The sequence below is a fragment of the Carcharodon carcharias genome, chromosome 9 (assembly GCF_017639515.1).
Source record: "Carcharodon carcharias isolate sCarCar2 chromosome 9, sCarCar2.pri, whole genome shotgun sequence".
In the NCBI taxonomy this organism is placed as follows: Eukaryota; Metazoa; Chordata; class Chondrichthyes; order Lamniformes; family Lamnidae; genus Carcharodon; species Carcharodon carcharias.
The window spans coordinates 8,439,533-8,458,368 of NC_054475.1; the positions used below are offsets into that span (position 1 = coordinate 8,439,533).

An 18,836-nucleotide genomic window follows, 5' to 3' on the forward strand; every position below is an offset into this window, starting at 1 on the left:
ATGGAAGAATAAAAATAAACATTTTTAAAAAAGAACTGAGGCAAAACCTGAATTACGAAACAAACATTCAGGTGGACATTCTACCACGACAGATTGCCAAGTGAATCTACCACTCAATTTAAGTGAAACAGATTTAACACATGTACAGTGCCTTTGCCTCAGATACTTTGTGAGGAGAGGAGACTGGCATTTAAAAAGTAATTGTGCTCCATTGATCGCAGACTGAACTAGCCTAGAAGACCCATGATGATGGAGAGGATTGCAAAGACACTGGGGAACAGTAGAAAAAAAGAAAGCTGAAGAGACAGGAGGAGAAAGATCAATAATAAATGTTCCTTTAAGGGAGCAACAACTTGCATTTATATAGTGCCTCTAATGTGGTAAAACATCTCAAGGCGCTTCACCCGAGTTCACATGAGGAGATATTGGGAGAGGTGGCCAAAAGCTTAGTCAAAGAGGTAGGGTTTAAGGAACACCTTAAAGGAGGAAAGAAAGGTTGAGAGGTGAAGAGGTTTCGGGAGGGAATTTCAGAGCTTGTGAAGAGGTTTAAGGAGGGAATACCAGATCTTCTGGGCTACTAGGCTGAAAGCACAGATACCAGTGTTGGAGCGGTGAAGGTTGGCGATGTACAGGGGGCCCAAATTAGAGGAGGGCAGAGATCTCAGAGGTCATAAGGCTGGAGTAGGTTACAGAGATAGGGAGAGGTGAAGCTATGGGAGGATTTGAAGAAGCGGATAGGGCGTTAGTGGACTCGGGAACCAAGTAGGTCAGCAGACTCAGAATGAACAGGAGTGAACAAGAAGATATTGGTCCATTGGAATAAACAGCTTTCCTGCAACACTGGGCAGGAAAAATTAGGTTCATGTGGTATCGGCCAAAGCTGAATATGTTTTAATCAGATTACTTCTTCAATTGCTTATTAAGTTTCATAGTTTCTTGGTTTGTCTTCACACCAAAGAGCCTCTCTCGCTAAATTTCTTCAACACCTGGAGAAATAAACAAGCAAGTGTGATGAGACCTCAAAGTTGGCAGTTAAGGTTCCTCTCCATTTGCTACCTCCCTTCTCTGTCAATTACAACTCGGAGATTGATTCTGCTCCCTTTTTCTTAAACTGTTAATCTAGAAAGGTAAATGGACTTACTACATCCACTCCATAATGCTGAAACATATCCAAGTGCCTATTTGGTGTTTCATTAAGTACTGTTATGTTCCATGTCTCCCTCCGAATCAGAAACTGCCTTGAAATTGCATGTAGAAGCCCTACAGCCAAGAGAAAGGAGGGGTTGGATTGAAAGCCCTGGTCAGCGAGCAGGGTAAAACAACATGCCAGTCAGTTTACTCAACCACCCATTCCCACCAGTGTCTTTACGATCACAAAACCTAGGCTGACACTTCAAAATAGGACTAAGGGAGTGCCACGCTGTAGAATGTGACAATTATTGAATATGATGTTCTGATGTCTGTTCTTGCAGGTGGATGTAAATGATTCCATGGTGCCTTTGGGGAAAGAGCAGGGGTGGTATTCTGGTACAAAACTAAAATACTGCAGATGCTTGGAATCTGGGCCAAACACAAAAAATGCTAAAAACACTTAGCAGGTCAGGCAGTGTTTGTGGAGAGGGGAAGAGCGTCAATGTTTCAGGTCGATGACCTTTCATCAGAACTGATGTCAGTTCTTTAGTCAACTTCACGTCAATTCTGACGAAAGATCGTTGACCCGAAACATGAACTCTATTTATCTCTCCGTAGATCTACTGAGTAGTTCCAACATTTTGTGAGTTCTCCTGGTGTCTGGCCAACACTTATTCCTCAACCAACTTCATTTAAATTGGTTATCTTGTCATTTATCACATTGATATTTGTGGGATCTTGCTGTGTGCAAATTGTTTGCAATGTTTTCCTACATTACAACAGTGGCTACGTGTTAAAAGTACTTCACTGGCTGTGAAGTGCTTTGAACAATCATGAGTTTGTGAAAATTGCAATATAATTGCAAGTTTGGTCTTTCTTTGTGTAGGCATAGCTTTTTGCATTCTCTATAATAAGTGCATACAGCCCAATACGTGTAAATAAAAGTTATTGTACAGTGCGACTTTGAGCCCTATAATATATCGTTGCTTTGAATTTTGTCGATGGTTATTAAGTGATTTGCAAAGCAGCAATGGTATCTAAAAATTGAGCCAATGGTGTTAGAATCATATCTCTCAAGACTGAAGTTTTCTTATACAAAATGGGAGGATTTAGCATGATCTGGACATGTGGATGCTAACCTGGGATTTTAAAAAAATAACCTCATAAGTTCACCTTGGAACTGTAAACAAGCAGGCCTCTTCCAAGAAATCACCTGACCTATATGGTACTTGAGAAGGAGTTGTTTGTTTGTGTTAGACAGCAAAGCACTTTAATTATTGAAAAGCTGAGAGACAAAAAGACAATAGATTGGTTTACCACATCCTCAATAAAAGATCCTATTATTGGTGTTATGAAGATAATAAACTACACAGAAGACAGAGTTTGCCAAAGGCAGTTTGAAAAATCTTCCACCAGGGATGTTAATCATTTGAAATATTGCCACGTAAATACTTCGTTGAACAACCTTATGTGAACACAAAGATTAGAACTCAGGAAATTCCGAGGAACGGGCAAATCCAATGTGGGAAGTGATCACTCATTTGATTTGTATTGATCAATATGTATATCTCCCTCAGCCAATACCACCAGAGAGGCACTTGAAAGAAAGATACAGGCCCCAACCAAAAATCTTATTCAAAAATGGCACCTTCTACAATGTGGCACTCTCTTATATTGTATTAAAGTGTTGGTCTGGATTATGTGAACAAGTTTCTGGTGTGGGCCAAGGATCCTCACTCAAAGGTTGATGTAAAAAGTCTCCAGGATCCTAGCCAATATTTAACCCTATTCTAAAATCACTAAAATAGATGGTGATCATTTATCTCATCGCTGTTTGAAAGAGCTTGCTGTGCGCAAATTGGGTGCTGTGTTTCCTACATTACAACAGTGACTACACTTCAAAAAGTTACTTAATTGGGTGTAAAGTGCATTGGAATGTCCTGAGGTGATGAAAGGCGCTATATAAATGCAAGCCGTTCTGCCTTTCTTTTCTTTCACTTCTCAATGTATGGTCCGGTGGTAATGGGCTCAAGTTGGGGGCTGGGGAGAGGGAGAAGGAGCATTTAGAAGTTGCACTGCAGCAACTTGTCAAGGCTCCTTTGACAAGGACCTTCCAAACTCGCGACTTCTACCACCTAGAAGATCAAGGGCAGAGGAAGCACGGGAATGCTATCACCAGCAAGTTTCGCTCCAAGCCACACATCATCCTGGGCAGAAATTTCCCTCCAGTGGGGGGAGAGAGGTGGGCGTTGTGCGGAAGCGGACACAAACCCGATCGACGCCACCGACCGGGAACGCACCACCATTTTACTTAAGGCCCGCCCATCATGACGCACGTCCGGATGTGCTGAGCACTCCCTGTCCAGGCAAGGGGTGGGGGGGGGTTGGATTCCCTGAGTTGTCCCCTGTGTTCTATTGTGTGCATGTGCACGAAAGAGCACAGACATCTCCCTGAGGCACCTCCGTGTCACAGGGAGATCAGTTTAAGGTTTTATACTTTAAATAAAGGAAAAATGAAAGCTTTTAACACATGTCCCCTCGTATGACAGTGTCACATGGGCTGGGACGTGTCAATGAATTTTTTCAAAAAAGTTTATTTAATTTATAAACCCTTCATGAAACCTCTTCCTGCCCATGGATGAGGTTTCATGATAAATGCAAAGACCGCCTGGGCTCTTTGCCTGCCCCCCCACCAGCCTTAAGGTTGGACGGGCAGCTCAGTTAAGTACTTTAATTCATTTTTTAACAGGCCTTAATTGGCCTTTGACCATTCGGCAGGTGCGCAGCCGACTCCACCGTGCGCCCGCCGAACCACAGATCAGAATGACGCGCGGTGATGTCAGGACGCCTGCCGGACTTCACCGTGTGTCATTTTAGGTGTCGGCGAGCAGGACCCCGCACCCCCGCTCGCCGACGAGAAAATGCTGCCCCCTCACTTGGAACGATATCACGGTACCACATCCCTATCGCTGGGTCAAAATCCTGGAACCCCCCCCACCGCCCCCCCCCATCACTTAACAGCACCGTGGGTGTGCCTACACCACATGGACTGCAGCGGTTCAAGCCGGCAGCTCCCCACCGCCTTCTCAAGGGCCGTAAATGCTGGTCTTGCCCTCGGTGCTCAACAGCGAATAAGCAAAAAATTGTGTGACCTGGAATTAGATTCCAAAGATGAAAATACAGTGCACTAACCCACTGTGATCCCCATAGGCTGGAATCAGCTTGTATTCTCTATATTTTGTTCAGCTGTCGATCTTGGACTTTAAAATAATTGCCCGCCTCCTTTCTTGGATGGAAAATTGCTTAAAACTTCTGCGGGGGAGTAGCTTTAATATTAATATTGATGATGCACATCACTGAGACATTGGATTAACATTCCTGGTAGGCGTAGAGCAGAATATAATCAAGCTAACTATTATTATATGAATAAATGTGTCTCCTTTAATGAGAGCCGCAAATATAATTTTAACTGTATTAAATCACAGTTAAAACAATTCACAGTTCTTACTTACCTACATGTTATTGAGGACTGAGCCTTAACGAGGCTCTTCATGAATATGCATCAGAAACATTAACTTTAAACACACACACACAGAATGCAGATTAAAATTGAAACCAATTTTCTTTTGATGAAACCAACACTGGTGTGTTTAACTGGGGACATTTTCTTGAAGGACATATCGCAGCTATCAATCAAAGAACACAGAGATTGAGGGAGCCCCTAAAGTGAAACATCACCTGACAGAGAGAGAGAGAGAGAGAAATATCGCCGTAGGGAGAGATAGACGGAAACACATTGGGCAGAATTTTCCGTGCCCGCTGGCAGTGGGTGTGACAGGTGGCATTGCGCGGGCAATGTGGCGCGATCGATTTCGTGACGGTGGGAAAGGCGGGTGGTGATTGTCTGTCTGCTCGGCACGCCCAACGGTGGGCCCCATTTCCCACCGACGGTCGCGAGTGAGCTCACTGTAATACATCAGCATATCATTAAAAGGCGATCCCTGCCAGGCTCTTGCATCCCTGCCCGATCGTCCATCCACGGGAAAGCGCGTCGAGATGTGCCTTCACCTTGGGGGAACTGGAGGGGAGTGAGCAGCAACGTTCTGCAGAGCTCGCCGGGGGTCGCCTGTTACCTTGCAGGCTTCAGGGGTGCCGGGGCGAAGTGCTGCCCTGCCACAGAGGCAACTGTTGTCCTGGCTGGTCGGCGCCCAGCGACACCCAAGGTCTATGGACGCCGCCTGTCATTCTTGCAGGTGACCGAGAACCAGTGTCGCCGATGACTGCACGTGTCTAGGGAGCTGGTGGCTCACACCTGTCACTTACTTCAGGACTTGGCACCGTGGAGACACAGAGGGCATCCACTGCCAGTGGCTGTGAAAGTGACAGTGGCGCTCAATTTCTAAGCCAGCGGCTCCTTTCAGGGCTCCACAGGTGACCTCTGTGGGATTAACAATCCGCCACCCACAAATGCATCCATGAGGTCACTGATTCCATCTTCTCCATGGCAACACGACTTTGTGCATTTTGCCCGGGACCAGGGCAGCCAGGATGCCAGGGCCATTGGATTCTCCCGGATCTCGGGATTCCCACAGGTGCAGGGTGCGATTGACTGCACCCATGTGGTGCTCAGGTCTCCATTGCTACACTCGGTGGACTACATCAACTACAAGGGATTCCCACTCACTGAATGTGCAGCTTGTATGTGACCACCAGAAATGCATTCTGAAGTGTGCGCATGGTTTCCAGGGAGTGTGCACGACGCCTACATCCTCAGGGGGTCACAGATCACTGAAATCTTCCAGGGTCCACAGAGGCTGCAGGGATGGCTCCTCGGGGACAAGGGCTCCTGCAGAAGCTGTGGCTGATGACACCCGTGCGGTGGCCTCAGACTGCAGCAGAGCGACGCTATAATGAGGCTCATGCTGCAGCTCACAGCTTGGTGGAGCAGACCATCGGGATGCTGAAGATGAGGTTCTGGTGCCTGGACCGGTCTGATGGAGCCCCTGCAATACCATCCACAGAGGGTGTCACACATCATTGTCATCGTCTGGTGTGCCCTTTACCACCTGGTGCTGCAACAGGGCAAGGAGCTGGCTGAGGAGGAGATGGAGGAGTTGCACGTCTCCTCTGATGAGAAGGACACTGATGGGGGTGAGGGTGAGGGGGTCCTCGGAGGCGACGATGACGGGGATGAGGCCCTCGCACTGGCTACACAAGGCAGACGTGCTCGGGAGAATCTCATAGCTGCCAGATTTGTGGAGGATGATGACTACATGTAGTGAGGTGACCCCATAGCTCCTCACATTTGGGAACGTTTGACTCCAGTCTGGCTTGTGGCAGTGCAAATACCCTCAGTGAGAATACTCTTGTCATGAAGACGCAGTGGAGACCCTAATAGTCGCTCGTTTGCAGGAGGATGACGATGACAACATGCAGTGAGGACACTCTATAGATCTTCACATAGTCTCTGAGAATGTCTGACTCCTGTCTGACTGAGGGCAACTCACTTGCGCTCCGTGATCAGGGTCAAATCATAGAGACACAGCCATGAAACTTTAGAAGCATCTAGTGCTTTGTCTGCCTTCAGCACCTGATCCTTTCAGGAGCTGGAGCACAGCATCACTGGTCACAGAGGCTGAAGAGATGGGGGCCAGCCTCACCTTAAAGATGCTGAGAGCTCACAGAGAGAATGAGAGAACTCTGTGGGGCCTGCTCACTCCATTCTGGCAGCAATGCCCAGCACCGCCGAGGTGCGGGCATCAGTAATGTGTCCAGGGAGGGTGAGGCTGGACCATCGCTGTTATCTGAAGGCTGCACAGAGCACAGGGAAAAGGCCCTGGACTGAGACACCTGCTTTTATCTTGTGCAGAAAGGTTTCACATCTGAGTGACAAGAACACTGCTCATCAGAACAAGGAGCCATTGGCAGGGAGACATTCTTCAGAGTTTATTGACAATTGTCAACAGTCTGTACAAGTGATTAACATCCGTGCCCAGACTGTGCAACTAATTCTCCTTAACTTTCCTAACCCTGCCGCTACATCTTGCTGCTCCCTGGACATCCACAGCAGAGGTGGAGCTAGCCTGCTGCATGTGACGCCCTGTCTGTGATGACATTGGTGGGCATCCTCTGGAGGGCTGAGACTTGGTGGGCCCCGGCCTGCTTTCGGGGTCCTGCTGTGTGGCAGTGGCCCCCTCCTTGGCCTGTGAGGCTGGAGCTGCTGAGATCCCAGGAAGATCAGAGTTGGATGGGCCGGACACTCCCGGAGTCACCTGGATGGATGGGCCCAGAGTGTGCACCTGCTGTTCCTCCTCCCTATGGGTGCCCAGGGGCCCCAGGCTGACTCCATGAGGAGAAGGGGTAGCTGGAGTGAGGTCGAGCTGCCTGGCACCCCTCTCGCGTATACATTGTTGGAGGCCAACTATGGCATCAGCGATGGAGTTGAGCCCGTGCAGCAGTGCAGGAGCGACGTCCTGGACCAAGGTCTCCATGGTGGCTGCCACCCTAGCAGTGTTGACCTCGGTGCATTGGGATTCCAGTGCTATCTCCTCAGAGTGAAGGCGGACAGGCTCCTCCATTGTGCCTTGCAATCTGAGGAGTGCAGCAAACATCCCTTCCTGATGTTCCCGAGCTTGCCTTTGCAGCTCCAGTAACTGTGACATGACCGAGCCCAGAGGCTCATCATCTGACTGGGACTCAGCAACAATCTGGCCTCCCACAGTCCTCTGAGTGCCGGACACCTGCCTCCGCCTACTGTGGATCAGACAGTGCGATGTACTCACCAGACTGTGATCCCGGGGCTACTCTAAAGCTAGGTCCCACCGAGGTGTGTGTCGCTGCACTGGTGGAGGGTGTGGGTGAGAGCTGTGACAAGACTTCAGGGAGGGTGCCTCCTGATTCCTCTCCAGAGGTATCTTCAAGGCTTGCTTGGAGGCCCTGAGTCATGAACTCTGTTGGCTGTTTGGCAGATGCGTCTGCAAAAGCAAGGGGAGATAATTAGTACGTGGCAGTGGTCTGTGAAAGAGGACACATCACTCACAGCATGGTTGTCTGATGGATGTTGCACTGCTGGACCCTCACTTGGTAGACCAGCACCGAGCTCACCGTCAGCACAGGACCGGTCCCGGTCATCGCCGGCCGGCTGGTTGGCTCTGTTTCCAAAGTCCGTGAGGAGGTTGATTTTGGACATTCCACCACTGGTTTGCGATCTCTCTCTCTTGTTGTGTGCCAGCTTGTCCTGCATGAAAAGAGATGGAGAGAGTATAAGTAGGACGCCTGCCAGGCCAGATGATAAGTATGCCTGGTGTGGGTGGTGAGTGGTCCCATGGATGAGATGAGGACAATGACGGTGAGTGTGAGAGAGTGAATGGCGATGTCGCTTGAACCGACAGTGAGTGAGGGCCCTGTGGATGCATGATTGGTTTGTGAGTGTGAGAGTTGAGAGTGATGAGTAGAGTGACTTACCCTGGCAGAACGGAGGAGGTCATTCATCCTCTTGCAGCCCTGGGTGGCTGTCCTCTTCTGAAGGGCGTTGGCACTGACCACCGCTGACCACTGCCTCCCAAGCCAGATTGGTCACTTTGCTGCCCATCCTGTGGCCAGAGCAGGGGTACAGGACATCCCAGCGGGCCTCCATGGCATCCAGCAGTCGCTTGAGGGACCTGTCGTTGAAGCAGGGGGCTATAATCTTTCTTTCTTTGCTGGCCATGCCTCCCAGGCAGCAGAGGTGAGCTGGAAGCAATGAGCACTGTGCTTATGGCTGGTCTTTAAACATGGCGCCCGGCAGCAGGGTGATGGCCAATGGGAGAATGAGAGCCCAGCCGCCGTGGAAACAGTGTGTTTCCTGGGAATGCATAAATAATTAGGCAGGTTTGGGGCGATATGGCGTGAAAACCCACCATGGCGGCCAGCGGGTACCTGCTTGCTACCGCTCTTAATGCAAATTTGGGAAAATTCCTCCAATTGGGTGAGATTTTAATCCACTCAAACCCCATCCACTTGTCAAGAGTAAAAAATCACACCCCTATCTCAATGGGCATTCAGGAACACATCACTTTGCAAGACAAACAAAAATCTTAATCTCACGTGAGAGTTACTAAAGTTTCCTAAATATTTTGACAAAAAAAAACATGCAGTGGGGAGATTGGATTTCAATTTCAATGCAAATTATTTTCCCTAACTTCTTATCAGCTGCTGTGGTGTTATGACAGGGGTTGCGGGGGGAGTGCGTGAATGATTTATCCTCATTACTCTGGAGGCCATACTAAAATTTAAAAGTTTAATTTTCTCACTAAAATAGTCAATTGTCAATTTCCCCTACTGGGGCCCAGAATGAAAGAGTCTTCAACCCAGGCTCCTTTCTATAATTCTCCCCACTGCATGTTTTTTTGTCAAAATATTTGGGAAACTTTATAGTAACTCTCACGTGAGATTAAGATTTTTGTCTGTCTTGCGAAGTGATGTGTTTCTGTCTGTCTGTCCCTTGCAGTTATCTGTCCCTGAAAACAATTGTTTATTATAAAACAAAACTTTTTAACAAATTGCAAGTATTGGTTAACACAGTACTATCGGGAAGTCTAACTATCTATCTGTCCCTAAAGAGTTCCCTCAGAGCACGCACACACACACACACACACAGAGACACACACACACACACACACACACACACACACACACATACACACAGCCAAACAAAGGGCAAACAGATAGAGTCTAGAGATGGTCTTTAGAGGATGGGTGTTATAAAATGAAGGGTAAAGTTCACAGGGTCTCGACACTGTCGACCTGGAGCTCCCTTGTGTCCCAGCTGACGTCTGGAAGTTCTCACCGACTGGTCTCGGCGTTGCAGGTCCAAACTCATACCAGTTACACTCAGAAGAGGGTTCTCTGGCTACAGGTTAATAACCATACACAATTGCAGACAAGGTAGAGAGAGAGAGAGAGAGAGACGGTAAGGGTAGCCCTCCTTCCCCAGCTTGTTCCCCAACAAGACTGCCTCCAAATCCAGCAGGTTCACAACTTGGGCAGAATTTCACGGCAGCGGGATTTCATGTTCCCGCTGAAGTCAATCGGGTTTACAATGTTTCGCCGCATTTTACAGCCCCATCCCCACTGAAACAGGGCCGTAAAATTCTGCCCCTTAAGTTTTTTCTCCCTCCCATTTGATTTCCAGCAAGTTACTGACCTTTGCCTTTTCAGACTCTTCCCCATCAATGAAAGTAATTGCTATTCAAACAACCAACTAATTCTTTCTGCAAGAATGACCCAAACCTCCCTGTCGCTTGCCATTTTAACATTCCACCCTGCTCTCTTGCCCACATGTCTGTCCTCGGCTTGCTGCATTGTTCCAGTGAAGCCCAACGCAAACTGGAGGAACAACACCTCATCTTCTGACTAGGCACTTTACAGCCTTCCGGACTGAATACTGAATTCAACAACTTTAGGTCCTGAGCTCCCTCCCCCATCCCCACCCCCTTTCTGTTTCCCCCTTCCTTTTTTTTTCCTCCAATAAATTATAAAGTTTTTCCTTTTCCCACCTATTTCCATTATTTTTAAAAAAAAAAAAATTTTTTTTAAATTTTTAAAAAATTTTTAAAAAATCTTTTATGCTCTCCCCACCCCCACTAGAGCTATACCTTGAGTGCCCTACCATCCATTCTTAATTAGCACATTCCTTTAGATAATACCACCACCTTCAACACCTCTTTGTCCTTTTGTCTGTGACATCTTTTGGTTATCTCCAACCACTACTGGCTGCTTGTCCCAACAACCACCCCACCCACCTCTTAAACCAGCTTATATTTCACCCCTTTCCTATTTTTACTTAGTTCTGTTGAAGGGTCATGAGGACTCGAAACGTTAACTGCGCTTTTCTCCGCTGATGCTGCCAGACCTGTTGAGTTTTTCCAGGTATTTCTGTTTCTGTTTTTGTTTTGGATTTCCAGCATCCGCAGTTCTTTGCTTTTAATTCTTCCTTAAGTACCATAAAGGTCAGGTGATTTCTTTGGAGAGTCCTGCTTGTTGACAGTCACAAGGTGAACTTATGACCTTTTTTTTTAAAAAAAGACTCCCAGGTTGGCATCCTCAGGTACAGATAATGCCATGCCCTTCCATTTTGTAAAAGAAAAATTCAGCCCTGAGAGATATGGTTCTATCTCACGGAAAGCAATCCAAAATACTCCTTTAAGCAGCGCAGTTTTATAGAAAACAAACACAAACGGAAAGGGAAAATCTGAGGAATGACTTACCACGCTGAGTCCAGGGAATGTAAAGATTAATCCCAGGACTGGAATCTTGGAAAGCAATTCAGCTACAAGTGGGAGAGTGCTCCTGGGAAAACAAATGCACATTGTAATTAAATGGATTTGGGAGTTCCAAATCTGCCTTTAACCAAATTTGAATTTTTCTCTTCCTCGAGATGTGGGTATCATTTGGAAGATTGCTATTATCCATCCTCAGAGGTTGAGGCCAACTGACTTCGGAGGGCATTTAAGGGCCAGCAACTTGGTGTGGGGACTGCAGCCACTTTTTATAGGCCAGTCCAGGAAGGCTTCCTCCCCTAAGGGACATTATTGTACCAGATAGGATTCTGGACAACCCAACGCTTCAGGGCTGCTTCTACAGATAGCAACTTTTGATTTCTAGGATTTTTAGGTTGGCGTGCCGGCGCGTTCAGCGGGACCGGGAGCAGCTGGGAGCCGACCACCGACCGCAGTCGGCCCCCAGCCGCGATTTCACGCAGAAATTAGCGGTCAGCCGGTGTGAAGTGCGCGCTGAAATTCTCAGCGCTGTCGGGGTTGTTGGGGGGGGTGGTGGGGGGGGGGGCGGCTGCCAGGAAGCTGCCTCAAGCAGCTGAAGACTTTAAAACCAATGTGGATAACATTTCTTAAAACCAGGAAAGGGATGTCCACGCATCACAGTCACCTGAACATATATATGATAAAAATGCTGTCCATAGATTTTTATTTAATAACGGAACCCTCATTGGATGAGATTTCATGAAAAATGTGAAGTCCACCTGGCCGATTTGCCCATCCACCAAACATAAGGTTGGACAGACCATGAAAAATTGGAGCTGATTGCAACTTTAATAATACTAATTGGCCTCTTAATTGTCGACGGGTGTGCTTCCAACTATCGCGCGTCCCCTCCACCCCCCACCCCCCCCCCACCGCCGATCGAAATATGGTGTGGGCGTGGGATGATGTCGGGACGCTTGCCCAACGTCGTTGCAGGTGATTTAACGTCCAATCGCTGGCCTAAAAGTTCTACCCCACGTTTCTTTCTAACCGAACTGAAACTCTCAAACTGCGATTGCTGGATTTGAACCCACTGGGCCATTACTTCGGTTAGCTGGGTTACTAGACCCATAACATAACCACGACACTACGGCACGTGTCTAATTATACGCAAGCATGAGATCTATGTATTTCAGATATAGATTTCTAAGGAATTTAAATGGCTCCAAAAGATAACGCATCACCTATTCCCTCGGTTATATGTCCGGGTAAGACAGAGACAAGAAGTAAACTGTTAGCTCAGGTTTTGCTGGAGTGGGGAACCTCTCACATACCCAGTTGGTGAGTCTTTGCCCCCTCACCATTCAGCTCAAAACTTTTTGCCGTACAAATTTTCTTCATTCTTTTATGGGATGTGGGTGTCACAGGCAAGGCCGGCATTTGTTGCCCATCCCTAATTGCCCTTGAAATCAGTGGCTCACTAGGTCATTTCAGAGTTAAACATTTTACCGTGGGAGTGAAGTCACATGTACTAGGTAAGGATGGCAGGTTTCCTTCCCTAAAGGAAGGACATTAGTGAACGGGATGGGTTTTTACCCCAATCAATAATAGTTTCAATACTGAGACTAGCTTTATATTCCAGATTTATTATTTGAATCTAAATTCCATCAGCTGTCGTAGTGGGATTTGAACCCATGTCCTCGGGGCATTAGCCTAGGCCTCTGGATTTCTGGTTCAGTGATTACCACTGTGCCACCATCTTCCACCTAATTGCTGGAAGTCTGAGCTGGTGAGGGCAAAGGGGTATCTGGGATCTTAGTGCCTAACCCAGGATGAACAGTCTATCTCCTGAACAAATAAGATTTAAGCACTGAGAAACAAACAGAGGGGCAATGGAGAAGGAATTAAGAATTGAATTAGTTACAGAATGAAAGCAGAGGGATCTAAAAATTAAGAGGGCAAAAAATGAGAAAGAAAAGTAAGAAAAACATTTTTAAAAATGTGTTAAAAATCTCTAACAATTAACTACCTGTGTAAATGGGGCTCTAAGGTTTAAACTGTTCCCTTTCTGTCTTGAGAGGTTGATCGATTCATAACAAAAACAGAATTACCTGGAAAAACTCAGCAGGTCTGGCAGCATCGGTGGAGAAGAAAAGAGTTGACGTTTCGAGTCCTCATGACCCTTCGACAGAACTGAGTTCTGTCGAAGGGTCATGAGGACTCGAAACGTCAACTCTTTTCTTCTCCGTCGATGCTGCCAGACCTAGTTTTTCCAGGTAATTCTGTTTTTGTTTTGGATTTCCAGCATCCGCAGTTTTTTGATCGATTCATAAACCTGGTCATTAACAAGGTACTTACATTCTTAAGTACTGGGCTAATTTTCTGTGTTGAGTTCAATGGGCAATTAATGGGGAAATGCAACAAATTCATGACACTCATTGAGGGGGGGGGGGATTGAGGGTGGAGCTACTGTTTTCCAGTGGTCGATAGCAGAGTGCCATGTATCATCCAGCAAGTTGTGGAGGTTCGCAAGTCTCTGCCAAGCTACCTGAACCATTGCTAAGACTTCCCTACACAAGCATTTCTAATAGAAATGAGCCTTACTTGAAAAGTAGAAAAAATCCGTAGCTTTCGCACAACACGCCAATGACAGGCCACCTGAGCAGAACCAGCAGAATCCCAGCCAGGAAGAAGCTCGAGCCTTTCATCTTCTGCCTCTGGAAGAAGAATCGAAACGTGTTCTGCAGCCCCGTGATGAAGGGAAGGCCGGACACAAAGAGGATCTGATGAGGGAGAAGGAAAGCAAATAAAACTCGGAGCTGGAGCATTCCGGGCACCGCCCTTTAGGAAAGGGCATGAAGGCTTTGGAGAGGGTGCAGCAGAGATTTACTGGAATGTTTCAGACCAGAAAAGCTGGGGTTGTCTTTCTTAGAGCCGAGGAGACAAAGAGATTTGACAGAGATGTTTAAAATCTCAAATGGTTTAGGTAGATTAAATAATGAGGAACTGCTCCCAGTGCTTGTAGGATTGAAAAGCTAAAGGCGCTGTCACGGACAGAATTTATGCATTTTCTTTCACTACCTGTGAGCAGTATATTTGCATAAGAGGGGGTGTTTTCTTACCCCCAGAGTGAGAATCACAATTAAATAATTTCCAGCAGCAAGTTTTTTAAAAATAAAGGAGGTTATTTACCAGCACATACTTGCCCCGGATTTTAAAATGCAATGTCCCACTCACCCATCTCACATAAATAATAGATACAGATGAGGGTAAAGCAATACAGTTGCAACTTTTAATTATCTCAGTCTCTTTTGTGGCAGGGCCTGTAGTTTCTTAGACGGAGGTGATGCCTTAAAGTTTAAGTGAAAGTTTGGTAAAGCAAAGGATTCTCAGTAAGCTGCAAGGTTTCTTGTACATATGAAGATAGGAATTAGGAGCAGGCATAGGCCACTCGGCTCCTCAAGCCTGTTCTATCCCTTCAATAACTTCATGGCTGATCTGATCGTAACATCAACCCCACATTCCTGCCTACCCCTGATGGCCTTTCACTCCCTTGTTAATCAAGAATCTATCTAGCTCTGCCTTAAAACTATTAAAAGACTCTTCTTCCATCGCCTTTTGAGGAAGAGAATTCCAAAGACTCATGATCCTCTGTGAGAGAAAAATTCTCCTCATCTCTGTCTTAAACAAGCGACCCTTTAGTTTTAAACAGTGATCCCAAGTTTTAGATTCTCTCACCAGTGGAAACATCCTCCCCACATCCAACTTGTCAAGCCCCCCCTCAATCACGTCACCTCTTACTCTTCTAACCTCCAGTGGATACAAGCCTAACCTGTCCTACATTTCCTCATAAGACAACATGCCCAATCCTGGTATTAGTCTCCTAAGCCTCTGAACTGCTTCTAACGCATTTATACCTTTCCTTAAATAAGGAGACCAGTACTGTACACAATACTCCAGAAGCGGACTTACAATAAATGATAACATTCTATTATCTTTCCTAATTACTTGCTGTACCTGCAAACTGACCTTTTGCGATTCATGCACTAGGACACCCAGATCCCTCTGAGTCTCAGAGCTCTGCAATCTCTCGCCATTTAGGTAACAAGCTTATTTTTTATTCTTCCTGCCAAAATGGACAATTATACATTTTCCTGCATTATACTCCATTTGCCAGATCTTTGCCCACTCACTTAACCTATCTATGTCCCTTTGTAGCCTCCTCATGTCCTCTTCACATTTTGCTTTCTTATCTATCTTTGTGTCAACAGCAACTTTAGCCACCATTCCTTGGGTCCCTTCATCCAAGTCATTTATATAAATTGTAAAAAGTTGAGGTTCCAGCACTGAACCCTGTGATACACCATTCGTCACATCATGCCAACCAGAAAAAGACTTATTTATGCCAACTCTCTGCTTCCTGTTAGCTAGCCAATCTTCTATTCATGCCAATATGTTCATTTCTAAGGGGCTGGTTCTCAGGTGAACTCGAAGTTGCAACAGGCTGAGAGTTGTCCTTCTTCCACTTTCATGGTATTGCTGTTTATTTCCTTGGCTGAATGGATGACTTGCAGCTGACTCAATGGCTTTCTGATGGAACTCTCTCTATTTGCAAACAGCTTCTTCAGATTTCAAAAGCAGACAACAAATATGGCAGTCTCATGATGTGACTTTAACAAGTTCAAAGTCCTTTTTTTTTCCAAACAAAGGGTGACGTGTCCGTTGATTCCAACCTGCCTGTGCTGTCATTTGACACCTTGTGAGTTTGAGACAACCAATGTCGTTGTGTCTGAATGACCCATTCGATTTGAAATTACCCTTTTGAATTAGCTTCAGGAAAGGGCATTGTTATGACGTCAGTCAGGACGGTTCATTTTGTTTCCTTTTGAGACATGGGAGAGCTTTCAATTCATAAAAGAAGTCAGGTGTCTCTCGGGCAGCCATCTTCTGCAGCCTTTTGTTCAGTTTTTAAAAATACAAAGTGTTGACTGAAAGTTCATAATACACTGGAATACGACAGCACCAATTTAAGGTGATTGGCAAAAGAACCGCTGGTGACATGAGGAAGACATTTTTATGCAGTGAGTGGTTAGGATTTGGAATAAACTCCCTGGTAGGGCAGTGGATAGAGATTCAATAATAGGATAAATACTTGAAGGAGCAAAAAATTGCATGATATGGGGAAAGAGCAAGGGACTGGGATTAACTAGATCGCTTTGGAAAAAGCCCATGCAGTCTTGATGGCAATAAAGGCTGCCTCTGCACTGTACTGTCCTATGATCATTGGAGATTTAGTAGAATGGTACCCAGGGAAGATGGACTTTAATTATGTGGGGAAACTGTAGATAGAGAGACCCCAAAGAGAGAGGGAAAGAAAGAGGGTGAGGCAGAGAGAGAGGGAGAAAGAAAATACGAGAGAAAGAACAAGAGATAGAAAGAAAGGAGAGAAAGAGAAAGGGAAAGAAACAGAGCATGAGAGAAAGAAATAAAAGGAGAAAGAAAAATGGAGACAAAGAAAGAAAAAGAGAGCAAGAAAGAATAAATAGAGAAAGAGAGAAAGGAAGAAAAAGAGAGAGAAAGAAAGAAAACGATAAGAGACAGAAAGAGAGACAAAGAGAAAGAGAGAGAGAAAGACAGAGGGAAAGAAAGATAGAAAGAAAGAGAGAGAGAAAGAGAGAGAGAAAAAGAGAGAAAGAGAGGAGAGAAAGAGGGAAAGAGGAAAAGTGAAAGAAAGGAAGAGAAAGAGAGAAGGAGAGGAAGAGGGAAAAAGGAAAAGAGAGAGAGAAAAAGAGAGAGAGAAAGAAATATATTTTATCTAACTCAGTGTAGCCCGAATAACAGAAATAAAATTGGAATTAATCTCATCTTTCATATACACGGGGTTTCCTATTTACCCTGGAATTCTGAACTGTTACATGCTTCTTCCGGGATCATTCAATTATGCTTCTCTCTCAAGATTTTTCCATGAACTATCAACTCCGAGAACCGCAAACATTTCACAAAAGAGAATACTCACATTTCCAAATGCAAGGAGCACTCTGTCAAAATACAAGAGGACACCAAACAGAAGGAAAAAGACTCCGAATCCCATCAGTCCCGCTCCGATCCCTACAAGGAAATCACATCCATTTGAAAGGCCAACTCCTGTTTTTGAAATAAAAGTCAACCGATGCTGCCAGAGCTGCTGAGTTTTTCCAGGTATTTCTGTTTCTGTTTGTGTCCTGTTTCTGAAACTTTTCTATGCACTCATTTTTTTTTTAAAATTCAGTCACTTTCTATATTAGGCAAGTCATACCCAGCCATAAACCTAGGCAGCAGGTACTGAGTGGCATGGTAGCAGACCGCACACATGTGCGAGAGAAATGACCTGTGCGCATTAAGCACCAGCGCAGGAAGGGTATAAGCATGGCACATGTACAGGGAGTACATCACACAGCCACCCTCTTAAATCTCTGGCCTGTTGGAGTTCCCCATGTCTGCAGACCCCTTTCTCTATATTGTTCTTGCTGATGTGGCCGATGCTGACAAGCCCAGCATTGCTCCTCTATCTCCGGTTGGCCTGGAAACTCTGCAGTGGTGGTGGGACCTCGGTTTGAGCCACTATGGTGCTCATGGTGCTCCTCCAATGGTGCTGGGTAAGAATTCGAGAATACTGAGCCAGTGACCATGAAGGAATGATGATATTTTAGCAACAATAAGTTGCATTTATATAGCACCTTTAATATGGTAAAATATTCCAAGGGGCTTATCAAAACAAAATTTGACACTGGGGCATGTAAGACGATACTAGGACAAATGATTAAATGTTTGGACAAAGAGATAGGTTTTAAGGCATGTCCTAATGGAGGAAAGACTTGGAGTAAGGTGGAGAGGTTCAGGGAGGGAATTTAAGAGATTAGGGCCCAAGTGGCAGAAAACACAGTCGCCAATTGTAGAGCGATTAGAATCGAGGATGCACAAGTGGCCAGGATTGAAGGCACACAGGCATCTCAGAGTGTTATAGGGCTGGAGGAGGTTACAGAGATAGAGAGGAGCAAGCCCGTGCAGGGATTTGAAAACAAGGACGTGAATTTTAAAACTGAAGAGCTGTCAGGCCAGAAGCCGATGTCAGTCAGCGAACACAGAGATGAGAGGTGAACAGGCTTGGTGTGATATGTCCAGTGCAGGATGCTCGGTGACCTGGCAGTTGGGGGATGGGGTGGGATCTGGAGCTGGTGTTTCTGTGCATCTGTCACGATCCCAAGTCCTGATCAATCCAGCAATCCCACTGGAAAGAGGCTCAATTTGTGGATGTCAGGGAGGACGGGTTGGGCCATGACTACACAATCAAATAGGCTCACCGGCTTGGCTCAAGTAAGACTTGAGTGAGGTTCTGAAAAGTAGCCAATGGTACAGACTTTAACTGTGCCAGCTACTGATCATCCCCCATGTGAGAATCAGAAAACGCAAGAGATTAAACAAGGAAAG

General features: G+C 46.0%; 1 protein-coding gene across 1 annotated transcript; it reads right to left on the minus strand.

Annotated features, from left to right (window-relative positions):
* Positions 1-302: 302 nt before the first annotated feature.
* Positions 303-17,480, minus strand: LOC121282326 (vesicle transport protein GOT1B-like). Its single transcript, XM_041196007.1, has 4 exons — positions 17,386-17,480; positions 13,974-14,152; positions 11,379-11,460; positions 303-986 (listed from the first exon to the last, which is right to left on the minus strand). Exons 1-4 carry the CDS (start codon positions 17,458-17,460, stop codon positions 948-950), a joined length of 375 nt encoding a protein of 124 aa, XP_041051941.1. The 5' UTR covers positions 17,461-17,480; the 3' UTR covers positions 303-947.
* Between the last annotated feature and the right edge of the window lie 1,356 nt (positions 17,481-18,836).